We start from the raw sequence: 15766 nt of genomic DNA, 5'->3' as shown, positions 1-15766 counted from the left end.
AAAATACAACCATCCAAATCAGGAAGTTAACAGTAAGACATTGCCTCCGTCTAATCCTCAGACCCACCAAAGTTCTGTCAGCTGGCCAAGGATTCCTAGGTGTTCACAAATTGGAAAGTTTCTGAATCTATTTTCAGGGGGAATGTCACTTAATAAGAGAAATGATGCCTAAGAAATAAAATCGTATAAATAATAAACACATCATTTAGTAGGTATCTACATTGTTTAGTAGTTTCAAATTATCATTTATGATTGTACTTGGGAAAATGTCCCTTAAATTATTCCATAGTGATTTTTTACTAAGGAAACTCCAGAACTTCATTGATAATAAAATGTAGTCCTATTAACAACTCAAAAGACAATTTCTTCAAATTTTCTTTAAATTATTTATTACTAAGGAAAGTTCAAGATTTCATTAGACAATAATAAAATATAATCCTATTAACAACCCAAAGGAAAATTTGCTCAACAAAATCTTCTCTTCTTGAGTGACTATATTAGTAACAGAATGTTAAAATGATCCCTTTTACAAAAAAGGCAAATATTTTACTTCTACGTGAAAATATAAATATGAAAGTTAACAATGGACCATGAAAATATTGGAAAGAGAATGGAATTTCAAAATTAACATTTTTTCAGAGTCTATAGCTTTATTTTAGATTCTCATAATGGTCCTTGACCCCAAAGAGGTTGCCACTGCCTCTGACTTCTCGCTCCACTTTGTATTGTCTTTTCTATAACCCCAAATGTTTCTTATCTATCAAAGTCATTGGATTTTTTTTTCCATTTTAGATATGTTCATCGGGCTTTACTCCATTTACTGATATGGGCCAAGTAACCTTGCTGGAGCATATTTTAAACATTCCTCTTAGTGTTTTATAATAGCAGACTGAAATATGCTTCACTCCTTGGTACATTACAGGTGGGAAAATATGAACATTAATATTAACCTAATCTTTGTATCTCTTTCTTCATATTACTTCATATTTTCACAACTCTAACTTGTGCATTTACATAATACATGTTAGTTCGAGTTGAAACAAAGTTAGTTATAGCCTTAATAAATAGTTATAGCCCTATTTTAACTTCAAGATAATAGAAAAATTCTTCTCACAAATGTGGAATGGTTTTATTGAAAGATAAATCTACCACCATTACTAACCATTTATATGATTTTTTGTTAATTTTGTGGAAATTGTTCCTAGATTTTATTTTTAAAAATCATTCTTAGTTCTTCACTCTTGTCTCAACTTAATGTGTCTCATTCTAATAAATAAGCAAGTAAATATGTTACAATGCTTTTGGATTTCCTTTAACATTATAAATATTGTTTTATTAATTTCAAGTTATTTTCTTCCCTTATCATGAATTAAATACTGTCTAAATTGGAAGAGAGAGAGAGAGAGAGGGGGGGGGGAAGAAGGAGGAGAAAGAGGAGGAGAAGGAGGAAGAGAGGATGAGGAGGAAGAGGAGGAGGAGGGGGAGGAGGAGGAGGAGGGGGAGGGAGAGGAGGAGAAGGAGGAGGTTGTTTAAAATTCAAATGTCAGTATGGACCATTGAGACCCTCCAATTACTTGTCCTTATTTGATTTCATTATATTCACCAAAGACTCATTTGATATATTCCATTTCCCATACACTTTTCCAAGGAGTAAAATAATTAAGTGACACAAACTATCCAGGTCACAGGAACACTTTCACTGTGAATCAATTCATCAGCACTTTGCTCAGTTTACTGAGTGCCTACAATGTTCCCAGCACTGCAGATTCAGCAGTGACAACACAGAAAATAAGTCTCTTTTTAATGGAGCTGATATTTTTCTGAGGAGGTAATCTCCAAATAAACAAAGAGTCAGCATAATTCAGAGAATAATAAATATTGTGAAGAAAATCAAAAGGAATAGTGAAATGGTATAAAGACTGAGGACACAATTTTATATGACATGATTGGGGAAGGCCTCTGAGGAGGCAACCTCTAAAGAAAAACATGAATCCTAAGGAAGAACTACCATGAAGAGAACTCTAGATAGAGAAGCAACCATTGTAAAGGCTTTATAATGGGAACAAATTCGTTTTTTGTTTGTTTGTTTTTTTCAGGAGGAACATCAGCACAACTGAAGAGTTCTGGTAAAGAGGAAATACTGTGCTAAGATGAAAATTCATCATGAACTTGACTTATGAGTCCTCTTTGTATATCTGATATATCTGGTGTACTGCCCAAATTGAATTTCCAGACCAGAGACATAAGCACCAGACATGGTAGGAACTTCTACAATGGCCCCAACCAACCCCGCCTCCAGGAATTCACATTCATGCAATTCTGCACACTATGCCAGATCTAATCTCTGGACAAACAACATATGGCAGAAGTCATGGTGTGTCACTTCTGAGATCAGACTGTAAAAGGACCAAGGCTCTGTCTTGGATTCTCTTTCTGTTGTCATCTGCTCTGGGAGAAACAAGATCCCAAACTGAGAATAGCCCTATAGAAAAGTCCATGGGCAAAGCCCAGAACTAAAGCCTCTACCCTATGATAACTGAAAAACACATGTGCCAAACAATGCTTGAGTGAGATTCGAAGCAAATTAGATGACAGAATCACAGCTGGACTGTAAGATTGTGAGACAGTATTATCTACATCCAGCCTCTCCCAGATTCCTTGACCCTGAGATATTCTTACACAAAGACCAATGAAGGATATTTTAAAAAATATTTATTAAAAATATCTGACAACTTATGCCAGGTTTATTTTATATTTGAAATCAAGGCCTTTTCTTGAGAGCAGTGTAGACTCTCCTCCATACTCAGTATTTTATCCTTCAACTAAATGTATATATTTAGTTGAAAAGAACAAATGTTCCTTCATTTTGGTTTAGCTTCCACTTAGCCATGTTTCCACTTTAAATTTCCTCCTTTTAGGTTGTTTATCTTTGGCATTTTTCACAATAATGCAAAACTAACATATCTTCCAACCCGGGTAAAGTGTCTTGAATTAGACCCAGGCATGATGCTCTGCCTTAGAAAATTGCATTACTCAAAAGTGCCAGGTATTGAGATACAGAGCAGTTTCCTCCTCTCTGTACCTTCTTCTTATGGAGGAATGCACAGATGCATCCTCTACATATATATTTAAATGAATTCCATATCATTTTCAAAAGTTTTCATAATTAAGTGACTATTTTGCAAGAACTAAATTTTCATAAATCATATCACGCTCTGAACTTGAAGATGCGTTATTGAAATATTGATTTTTAGAAACAATGAAATTCAGTATAGTTTGCTTAGGGGAAAAAATAAGATGGTTTTGGTTCAGCAGAGGAATGTGTCTAAGTCCCGTTGAAAAGAAAATCAATCACTATTCTTAAGATTTTTCTGTAATTCTAAAAGAAGGTAATAATAGCAATATAGTACCTATTCTAATCATAACGTATGTCATATTTATTTATCATAAATAATTTTTGATTTTCAAAAATAATTATGACTATACAACACAAAATTCTATTGTTAGACATGAATAAAGGAAAGCAAGGTGAAACAATGCATTTTATTAAATTAAACACTGTGTTAGATACTGGATACTAGTTCTCACTTTAATATCCTGTATAGTTACATAAAACAAATTTTAAATACACTAGTAAAAAGGAAAAAATTTCAAGAATATATAACTTTTTCATTTTTGCTAAAACACTTTAGATTTCTTAAGAAATTTTCAACTTTTTTCTAAAAATTTCTGGCATAGTCTTGATTTAAAAACTGAAAAATATCACAACTCATAAATTAACTTGCAGAAGTAAGCATTCTTTTAAATTAAACCTTGTGAAACTGTCATTTTTCAGATATAAAAATGACAGTTTCATAGGTTTTAGTGCAATAATTTTTTGGCTAGTGGTTTTTTTTTTTTTTTTTTTTTTGCCATGAGAACCTTAAATGGACTCTTCCCATCTTTACTTGTAATGATAACATTTTATAAGACACTATACATTCTTATTTAATATAAATCTCATACAGTAGTACTGTACAGGAAGAATAAAAATATTCATACTTTCTCCTTCTTACCAAGGAAAGGAAGAAAAAAGCAGACAAGGAAGAATTTGTAGAATAATGGTAAAACAACCTAAATAAAAACAAGTAGCTATTTTCCCTTGTAGCCCAAAATCACAATTCAAAATTTAGAAAATACACAGTAACTTACTTTGGTAGAGTTTTCAAGTGATTTTCTCTTAGCTCCAAGATTCGCAATTTGACAAGCCTATAGAAAAAAAAATTGTTTTTACTCTTTCAGAATAAAAAGTTACTATAATGGAACATCAGTTATTATTATTATTATGCAAATAGCTATGTTGAAATATTTTTTACTATGGTTCCAGATTTTGAAGAGATATGTAAATTGATGATGAATAAGATCACATCAACATTGATCAATGGCAAATCACTTTTCTAAAAGTAAAGATATTCCAAAGATATCTTTGAATCCCAGTGTTCTAAATTTCTAATGTTTTATAAAAACATACTGAGTGTTATATTTAATCTCATGAATTGAAGAGAGATTTGAATACATACTAAATACTAGGTGCTGTATTCACTGGAATATAGCAATTCATTTCCCCACGAGACCATAAATGGACTTGAAAAGAAAATGACATAGATCAAAAATAATAAGCAAAAACAAAACAAAACAAAACAAATAAACAAACCAACAACTTGGGTTTTGCAGTAAAACAGATCTGAGCAAAGTTACAGTTTTTCATATTCCGCCTCTGTGACATTGCAAATTAATTAATGCCTTCTGAGTTCAGTTTCTTCATCTACAAGTGTGTGATAATAGTATCAAATTCATGGGGTTTAAAACATTAAATGATATAATACATGCGAAGCATAATTCCTAGTAGAGGTTTTAAAAATATTAATAATTGCTTATTTCATTAATTACACAATGGAAAGATGAGAAAATGCTATAGCATACCATATTTTACTGATGCTAAGGTACACATTTTAACATTTCCAGAGGGGCATTCATTTCAAAATCTGTGTTGTCAACCCCTAAGACAATGCTGGGGTTGGAGAAATCATGTGAAGAGGCTGAGAGGTGTTCATAGCTCCTGTTGCTGGGGTGATGGTTGTGATTAGGAATGCATCTTGCTTGTTAAGGTCTGCAGTCTGGAACACACTATTACTATTCATGTTCATACTGAGCTTAAAGGGTACTCGATGGGGTTACTTTGAAACAGGTATTAATTGAATTCTCTTAATTCTTTCTACTCTAGGAATATTTCACTATTTGAACTATTTCACAGATATCAACCTGTATTTATTATACTTTTAGGTACTCTTTTTTAGGTCTCTTTTCCTTTCCCTGTTTGTCTTGCCTCCTATTAAGTTTCTAATTTAATTTTAGTTGCACAAATCAATCTCAAAATGGAATATAGTAATGCAGTTTGTCAGATAATGGGTATATCACCAATAAAAATGTTTCTTACACATTTATGTACTTCAAATCTTTTAGACAATTCCACTAGTATGATGATATTATGGGACTGATTTTGGCTTTTAGGAGTGCAGAATATTAGGTTTTAAAAGGGAACTTAAGCTTCCTTTTGTTAAACTACTCAGATAATTTTATTTATTTTTAATTTTTTTAAATGTTGATGGACCTTTATTTTATTCATTTATTTACTTGTGGTGCTGAGGCTTGAACCCAGTGCCTTATATATGCTAGACAAGTGCTCTACCACTGAGCCATAACTCCAGCCCCATACTCAGATGATTTTTAAAAACTTTAAATTATAATAATGAAATAGTATATTTTGACACAGAATTTACACAAAACTTAAATCCTAATTCTAGTTTTGGTATTAGTATTGTATTTTCTATTCGCCTGTATCTTGTCCTCACTTTAGGACAAAAGAGAACTGACAAATATTCGAGAGAAAAATTGTCTTAGGGTGATAATTAAATATTTTATGATTTGGTAATTCAAAAGCATATTGTAGTGTTGTAATCAGTACCAGAAGGGCAATTCTAGTTTATATGGATAGATGGTGATGTTCCAATTCACACTTAGAAGCCAAGCAAACGATTTTTAAAAAATCTGTGAGTTTTAAACCCTGCCCAAGTACATGGTGCTTGCAGCTGTTGTAATATTGTGATTCACAAAAGTGAAGGAGTCTGGGAATCGCTTCTGTGCTCTCTGTATGTGAATGGAGGATTCTGCAGGTTGAGTGACTTCATCATTACACTGAGATCTTAAGGTCAACAACCTGCTTCTGTCAACATATAGGTATTCAATTATGCTTGACCTATTGTTTGAACAATTTCAAAGGTAATTATTTGGAAAAATGCAGTTGACAATGAAAATGTTTTGACTCTTAAGATATATCTTTTACATAAAAATTCATTGCAGAGCACCTGGAAAATATTTTTAAAAATATGTAAATGAAAATTGAAGTTACCAAAAATTTCACTTCAGAGTAACCAGCCCCTTATTTCATGCATATTCACAGTGGAAAATTAGTTTATATATTTTTGTTATAATACACTCCTAGATCTATTGTAGGGACTTTTGAAAAATGTTTTCCTAAAGTGAGATTACTAATTGCTACATAGTATTATCATTGGGATAAACCATAATATATCTAGCCAATCTCAGACAGATGTGTGATCCCCTGTTTTCATTTTGTCAGTAATGATAAATATACTTGTCCGTAAATCCTAGTGTGATATCTGATGGTGGTATAAGAGACTTCTAGAAATGAATTACAAAGGCAATTGTTGTAAATATTTTCAAAGCTTTTAAAGCCTGCTGCCCCACATGAAGTATAACAGTCTCCCAGTTCCATGAGCAAAGCGTGAGGTTATCTCTCTCCTCATACTCAAGAAAGTTTTTGCAATATACTAGGACATTTTAATTTGTATTATATTTATTAATTGTGAAAATATGCATTTTTCATATGTTCAATTGTCATTTGTATGTTTATTATGAATGGCTTGTGCCTGGCAATTACCCATTTTCCCTCAAGAACTTTCTCTTCATATTCATTTGTAAGAATTATTTATATATTAAGGAATAAATAATTTTAAAAATATGAAAATACTTTCCTACTTCATTATTTTCCTTAAATTTTGGCTTTCTGGTTTATTTTATTTTAAAAGTAATTGGTCAAATCTATCTATCCCACTTATGATATTTTCTTTTACTTCTGTACCTGTAAAGGTATTTCATAACCCAAGAGTGATAAATATTCATCTGCATTGTTTTTCTAGATTCTCTTTGACTTTATTTTTAACTCCCTAATTTATCTAGAATTTATTTGATTATTAATGCTATGTGAAGACCTAATTTTATTTTTTCAGAAAGTTTCATTAATTAAGTCTTATTTATTGTATAATAATGAGCTCTATCTTTAATCACAACTGTCACTTTTGAAATCTCATCTGCTGGAGCTCAGAAAGCACTTAGTGAATATGAAATAAAATTGCATAATTCATATTTCTTAGTCTTACCTTCCAAAATTGGCTGGAAGAAACTCAAGAAAGGCGTCATTCAGGTAGAGCTGGGTCAGGTTTAGAAGCTGAGTGAAGCCATCAGGGAGTCTAAAAGGGAGTTAAAGTTTTAGTCACTGCATCAGTGTTGCTATAGAAACAGAACAAAAATATATATCTCTGAAAAGAAAAAATAGATATGTAATACATTTTCCAACTCTCCTTTGGTATCACAGTAATGGAAGAATTTATTGAGCATGTTGTTACAGTTTGAAAATTTTGTCTGTTATTAAAATAAATGGCATTCACCCACTTCCATGCTGCTCTCCTATACTGAGATTTATGTCACTGCTAAAGTTAGTGACAGCATCTCCTACAGCTGGCCTAACTTCATGCACACCAGTCAAGACATATTTTTTTTTAATGGAACTCTCAAATTGTATGTCATGTTTTCTTTTCAATTTTAAGATTAGCATTACTTTCTCAATAGAACATTCATGTATATAGTCAGGCAAGAATATGGAATATATTTGATGATTTCATTTAATCATTAAAATTTGTCTATAATTTGTTACCAAGATGAAGAAAGTTACCCAGTCTGAAAAAAGAAGGAATATGCCGACAGCTTCACTAACAATTTCTTTAATGTAGGCCCAACGTGCTTACATATTATGATTCAGTTTAATCTAATTCATGTTTGTTAAAAATGAGAAAGAATATTGAAAGGCAATTAAACAAGAACCACAGAGGGTATAAGAGGCATTCAAAATTAATAAAATATTTTTTGGGGGAAATTTTAGAAACAAAATGAGGTAATTATTTAAAACATTATATCTTCTTCACTAGAAAAGATTAAAGATTTTCCAGGAGAATTTGTTTTTTTGGAACAATATTGAATTGTTTCCTGTAAGTAAATTTCTATTTAAGCAATTTTATTACATATCTGCAGTTTAGTCCAGAGTATGTTCTTTCATAAAATACATCTAAATAGCATTCAAATTTGCCTTCTGCTCAAATTATTACCTATCTCCTTCCTTAGATTTTCTGCCAAAATTGTTTAAAGAGCTGCTGGTGTTCATTGCTTTTCACTACTCCTCAAACCATTATTTATTGGCATGTACCCCAACTCTATTACTAAACCTGTCCCTCATCAAAGGCTCCGATGACCTCTTAAGTCCCAATTCCATTAGCTTCATTTTGTTCTGTACCCCACACAGCCTAGCAACAGTTGCCATCGTTGACTGCTCTCGCCTTATTTGCTTCCTAGCACAACAGTTTTCCTGATTCTCCTACTCCTGGGACATTGTATCTGAGTTTCATTTCATGATTTCCCTTCTTCTGCTCAATCTTTGTTATGAAACATTTTCTATACATAACTGAACATATGCATGTATATATTAGAATGAAAAATAGAGATACTCTGGGTTTCAACACTGCAGCACAAAAGGAGCAGGCAATGACTTCCTCAATAAGACCCTGAAAGCTCAGAAAATAATACAAAGAGTGAGTAAATGGGATGGCATCAAATTAAAAAGCTTCTGCAAGAAAAGGTGACAATTAGGAATGTGAAGAGAGAACCTACAGAATGGGAGAAAATCTTTGCTAGCTACTCTTCTGACAGAGGATTAATATCCCAAATACAAAAAAAAAAAAACAAAACAAACAAAAAAAACCCTCAAAAAACTTAACACCCCAAAATCAAATAACCAAATTAATGAGTGGGCAAATGAATTAAACAGGCACTTCTTAAAGAAGAACTAAAAATGGCCAACAAATATATGAAAAAATGTTCAACATCATTAGCAATTAGGGAAATGCAAATCAAAACTACCCTGAGATTCATCTCAAGTCAGAATGTCAGTCATCAAGAATACAAATAACCATAAATGCTGGAGAGGATGTGGAGAAAAAGAATACTTTTACACTGTAGATGGGACTGTAAATTAGTACAACCACTATGGAAATCAGTATAGAGGCTCCTCAACAGGCTAGGCATGGTACCACCATATGACCCAGCTATACCACTCCCTGCCATTTATTCTGAAGAAGTAAAGATATCATACTACAGTGATACATGCACACCCATGTTTATAGCAGCATATTTCACAACAGCCAAACTACGGAACTAGCCTCGGTGTCCATCAGCAGATGAATGGTTAATGAAAATGTGGTATATATACAGAATGAAATTTTATTCAGCCATAAAAAAATGTCATTTGCAAGAAAATGGATGAAACTAGAGATCATCATGTTAAATGAAATATGTCAAACTCAGAAGGTCAAGAGTTGTATGTTTTCTCTCACATGTGAAAGCTAGAGAGGAAAAGGAAAAGAAAGGTGAATCTCATGAAAATCAGAGAGATCAGTAGAGAAAAGAAATCCAGGGTGAGAGGTGCAGAGGGATGGGGACAGCTCTAGGGGTGATATGGTCCAAATTATATTGCTATATTTTGTGTATGTATTAATACGTAACAACAAATCACATCTGTATGTGCAATTATAATGCACCAATAAAAGAAGTGTGTAGGGGAGGAGATACCCTCTGAGTACTACTCCTTGATTACATCTTCTGATTTGCTCCACAAATTCCCAAATGATGTTAATTATTTTGCTTTTTAAGAACTTTACTATACAACTATTTTATTATGTAAAAAAGAAACATTGTGTGGTTTTGCATGTTTTTTTCTTCACATTACATAAATCAAGTCATACTGTGTACATTTCTAGAAACATTTAAAATCAGCATTAGATTTTTTTCAAATTCATCCATTTTAATATAAATGGCCATCATAGCATACTATGCTATGATGGCACAATTTATTTACTATTTTCCTTCTAATGAACATTACACTTGTTTCTAATTTTGCTTTGTGATTACAAACACTAACTTCTGTGAATACTGTTGAACATATATTCTAGTGTACCTTTAGAAGAGGTTTACCCAAGTTACATCCCTAAGAGTGACATCACTGGGTCACAGAAAATATTTAAACTCATTATATATAGCAAGATTTTATTCAAAGCAGTTTCATCTATTTATAACACAACCATTATTGAACAAGAACTTCTCCTCCCCATGTCCTTCTTAACCTTTGCCTTTGTCAATTTTGTAAATGTAAAACAATAATAATAACTATTTCCCTGATTAATTCACAACATCTTATCTCATAATTTTACGAGCAATTTATGTTTTCTGTGAAAAACATGTTTATTTGTTTTGTCCATTTTTTTTCTACTGGTGCCCCACCCACTCTCCCAGGCTTTTCACTGTAGCACACACTGAGTACTAGCCCCTTATCCCCTGCTGGTCTTCAGCTGTTGGAATCTGCTATGCTCATTCACAATCCCAGAGAATCAAAACCCCTCAGAAGCAGATAGCAGCTACTGATTACAGCAATAATAACTGGGCTCCCCCACTCACTATGTTTGACAACTCCATGGGAGTTTGCACTGTTCCAAGAGATCAAAGCCCAGAGACCTATACTAGCAAACAGACTAATGACACCCTCAACAGGCAATTCCAAAGGTCACCTCCTGAATATACTGCCTCCTGTTTATATAGCCTGCATTCATTTCTATACATCTGCTTCAGGGAATACACATTAAACATAACTAATATTCTTATCCTCTCTTTTAACAATTACTAATACATTTTCAGGACACCAATGTTATATTGGTTATTTTTGCTGCAAACATCTTATTCTGTTTTGTATACTGAAGTTGTCTTATTTGAATATGGCTTCATAGAGAATTTTTCCAGAAATTTGCTCTTCGAGAGAGAAAGGATTCATGAAAGCATAAGAGAAAGAAACAGGAAGCAGAGGAAAAGTGGGGCGGATTATAATGTAGAGGTAAGAAGATATTTGAGATGGATGACAGAAAGATGAGTTATAAATTGAATACTTTGTTCATGAGTATTGGGGGTGGGGGTTAAGATTTGAGATCATGGATAGGGGATAGGATTTAGAGGACCTTGAATTCTCAACTCAAAGTTTTGAATTTGATCCCATGACACGGAAAAAAAAAACCTGTGGAAATAATTGTTTTTCTCTGTGTTTTCCTTCGTTGCAATAATATCAGAGCTCTGATAGTATGATAGTTTTCATGATAATGGCACAGATCTTTTTTTTTTTTTTGGTACTGGGGATTGAACCCATGGGTGATTAACCACTAAACCACATCCCCAGCCCTTTTTATTTTTTATTTTGAGACAGGGTCTCATTAAATTGCTTAGAGCTCTGCCAACTAGCTGAGGTTAGTCTTAATCCTCCTGTTTCAGTCTCCTGAGTCGCTGAGACAACTAACACAGTTTTTAATTGACATTTACTATCCTATTATCTTATTTCCTAGGATCATTCATAGAAAGGACTTACTTATAACTTTTAAAAAACAGTTCAATGCAATATATATAAAAGTAGAAAGTGAAAAATATTAATCTGAAAATTGACTTTAAAAATGTCACTACTAATTAGTAAAAATGATTTAAAAATACTAATTTTATAGTTATAGAGACAGAACCACCTGGCTTTTCTCAGTCCACTATTCTTTCTATATATGCACAAAATGGTATTGTATCATTTATTTGACCAAAATCTATTTCTTTAATGCTGTTACTCTGACAATGCCTCAGAAAAATCTGGATTTTTATACAAAACATTCTTTTAGAGCTTAAAAATTGACCACAAGTTTTTCATGTTAAAACTGCAAAATTAGACTACCAAAAATAAATTACATGAAATACCAGAATACAAAATAAAATAATTTTTTTTCAGCCTGGTTATGATACATATGTGCTGATATTCTATATTGAACTTTCCTTCTTTAAAAATGTAAACTTAAGGATATACGTACACACATATTGCCTTATTTAGTAGCATCTGTATTTTTTGATTTAATTCATTTTGATGGTTACTCTGTGCTGAGATTCAAAATTAATGCTTTTTTACTTATAGGATAATTCTGTTTACAGATGTAGTACAGGGCTTATACCAATGATGCTTTATGCTAGTATTGGGAATTTTCCATTTTTAGGAAGGATAAATTATTTAAAGATAAAGAATGTTCTAAACATCTAATGTTGTATTTGGAAAATAATTGGCAATAAAAAATAGATTAGATATTATTGATAAATAGAGTTAATAAGTTTGCTTAAGCAGATATTCAACTTTCTTTATTAACTTTATGCTACAATTCTGTAGTGTCTAATTGGGACAGGGGCCCCACTTAACAGTATCATCTTTTTCAGAGGAATGTCTGGGGAATTATGAGGAAGAAGGTATTTCTTAGCAAGCTAGGTACACTTTATAAAGATGGCAGTCATGGTTCCCTTTATCCCCTTTATTCTCTTCCAGACTATAAATGAAATACAATATTTTGTACTAAGTAAGGAGCTTTCAAAAATGAAATGATTTTACTACCCCCAAATGACTTAATGGTTTTCAACATTTGACTGATTTGTTAAAAATTCCAAAGAATGTATTTCATAAATTGATAATTTTCTCTACTAAATAAACACTTTCTTGTTATTAATTCCCTAAATTTAAAATAATATATTCAATCTACAAAAAAGAAAGGAGAAATAGATACCCACACAGTTTAGTAGTTAAGCAAGTGGGCACTGATGCTCCAAGACCTGGTTTGAATTATAGTTCTTTCAATTATTATATATGTGACTTTTGCATGTTACTTAACTTTGTAAAGCTCAGTTTCTGTACTTATGAAATGATAATATCCATTCTTCAGATTTGCTCCAATAATTAAATGGTTACCTGTCCCACAGTAAGAATCAGGAAATAAGAGAATTGCACTACTTTTCCTTAGCATTGTTTTTATTCTAATCTTTTCATATTAACTAGAATACTCTTTTAATTCCCCCACCTTTTTTTCCTTTTCAGTGGTACTGGAAATGGAATCCAGAGCCTTTTTCATGTTAGGTAAGTGCTCTACCTGTGCGCTACATGCCCAGTTCTTTCAATTTTGAGTCAGGCTCTCATTAAGTTGTCCAGCCTTGTCTCCAACTTGCCATCCTCCTGCCTCAGCCTCCAGAGTAGAGTAGCTGGGATTACAGGTGAGCATCACCTGACCCAGCTATTTTAAAAACGTTTATAAGTGCTTATTTTCACTACTGAAATAAGCACATTAATATTGGCTGCAGACACCCTTGTTTCAACATTTATATCTTCCTGTTGCATTTTCTTTAGAAGTTAAATGAAAACATTTCAGGTGTCTGACCTCTAATACAATAGTTAAGCTACATGAAATTAATTTTTTTAATATATTGGGATTAAGAAACCAATGTTAAAGTTTCTACTCTAAATAGAAAGTCATTTTACTCTAAATATTTTCATTCCAGGCTTAAAATTATAAAATGAATAGAACATTCAGAAAACCAAATATTTCTCGTATCTACCACCTTCTCATGACCATGATTACCATTTCATGTATTTCCAATTTCTTAATAAGTGTTTTAACATTAATGCAAACTTATATCATTATTTTAATTTATAATTCATCTTTTAATTTCATTGCCTAAACAGTGACTACATAATTCATAACTCAAACTAGGATGTTGTTGAAAGCTAAGAAGAAGTTAGTATTATAGTTGTTCATGAAGAGTGAAGGGGGTTGATGTGAGCAGAGAAAAATGCTCTCCTACATGTAACCTTGATATTCACCCAGCAGATGTACCAAAATTTATAATAATTTCCTCCTTGTTGAACATCATGAATATTTCAAAATTTCTAAGTACACCTTTAAATTTATACCAAATAAAAATGTTCAGATATGGTAGAATATATTAAGGAGAAACTAGGAATTTAAATACTAGCTTCATGCATTCCTTTCAGTAAAAAGTTAGTAATAATATTTATCTATATAATGTAGCTATTGCAAAAATTAAAAGAAATTATTGTGTATAAGAACCTGAGATACTGTAGGTTCTCATTAACAACAGCCTTTGCTTTTCTTATTTAATAGTTACTTTAAATTTTAATTGTGATGATATTCTCCAGTGACTTAAGAGGTTTACATCTAAAATTAAAACTAAAATAGTTACACTCAGACCTATAGTTTTTATATTCCATAATTTTCATGACTTGCTACTTCATAAATATTTTAGGGCAAAGGAAATAACAGAAAAACAATACATAAAAATCAATGGAACCAAATATACTTTTTAAAATAGATCAGTACAATTGATAAATCTCTAGTCAGTGTGATCAAACAAAACTTGAAAGAAGACATACTACCAGGAATGAAAGGGAATCACTAAATAATTCACAGATATCAAAGGCCCAATAAAAAAATTTTATGAAAAATAATGACAATGAAGAACTCTAGACAGGGCAAAGAGGTTGGAGGGGAAGGTAGAGGGCATGGGGTTAGAAATGATAGTGGAACATGATGATCATTATTATCCAAAGTACAGGTATGAAGAGACAAATTGATGTGAATATACTTTGTATATAATCAGAGATATGAAAAATTGTGCTCTATATGTGTAATAAGAATTGTAATGCATTCCACTATCATATATAAATAAAAAATAAATAAAATTCTTCTTCAGGGAGAAAAATAATATGACAATAATTTTTTAAAACTTACATGAAGTATGCAATTTCTCTCAAAACACAAAGTAGTAAAGGTCACTTAAAAAGAAACAGGTAGTTTGAAGTACCATACAGTTATTATGAAAATTCAATTTGCAGTAAAAAACATTCTTATAATGAAAACTGCAGGCCTGAATGGCTGCACTGACAAAATCTGCCAATATTTAATAAGAAAATAATACCAAATTCTATACAATTTCTTATGGAAAATAGAACAGAACATTTTCCAATTCATTTTATGAAGTTTTACCCTGATAGGCAAAACCAGGCAAAGAAATTACAAGAAAAGGAACTTCAGAAGAATATGCCTCATGAATATAGACGGAAAAACCATCAACAAATATTACAGCAATTGATACAGAAAAATGAATAATACTTCTTGACCAAGTGGAGTGTATCCCTGCAATGTAAAGTCGGGTTGATGTAAAAAAAAAATCAATGCCAGTCACCATATGATCAGACAAGTGGAGAAAAAACAGATAATTATGTCAATAGATGTCGAAAAGGTAACTGAAAATATTCAACAACCATTGATGATTAAAAAAAAAAACTGTCAGCAAAACAGATATAAAAGGTGTGATGAATACTTTCTCTGGTGGCCCCCTTGATCCTCACCTCCTGATGTTCATGCCTTTGAAGCATCCCCATTTGATTGTTGGTAGGACCTATGATTTGCTACTA

The 15766-nt window shown here is 32.0% G+C and overlaps 1 protein-coding gene across 7 annotated transcripts in view; it reads right to left on the bottom strand.

The window, feature by feature from the left end:
* Nucleotides 1-15766, bottom strand: part of Lrrc7 (leucine rich repeat containing 7) — a 552277-nt gene that overhangs the window by 242303 nt on the left and 294208 nt on the right. For all 7 annotated transcript variants that reach the window (XM_058581585.1, XM_046451172.2, XM_058581588.1 and 4 more), the window contains 2 exons: nt 7500-7589; nt 4192-4248 (listed from right to left, as the gene is read on the bottom strand). In XM_058581585.1, the coding sequence (XP_058437568.1) occupies nt 4192-4248; nt 7500-7589 (147 nt within the window). The remainder of the gene's footprint in view (nt 1-4191; nt 4249-7499; nt 7590-15766) is intronic.

This window comes from Marmota monax, unplaced genomic scaffold, assembly GCF_021218885.2.
Source record: "Marmota monax isolate L192 unplaced genomic scaffold, Marmota_monax_Labrador192_F-V1.1 WCK01_AAM20220418_F8-fsc00023, whole genome shotgun sequence".
In the NCBI taxonomy this organism is placed as follows: Eukaryota; Metazoa; Chordata; class Mammalia; order Rodentia; family Sciuridae; genus Marmota; species Marmota monax.
Note: the sequence above shows the minus strand (reverse complement) of the source record. Positions and strands in the feature narration are given on the sequence as shown.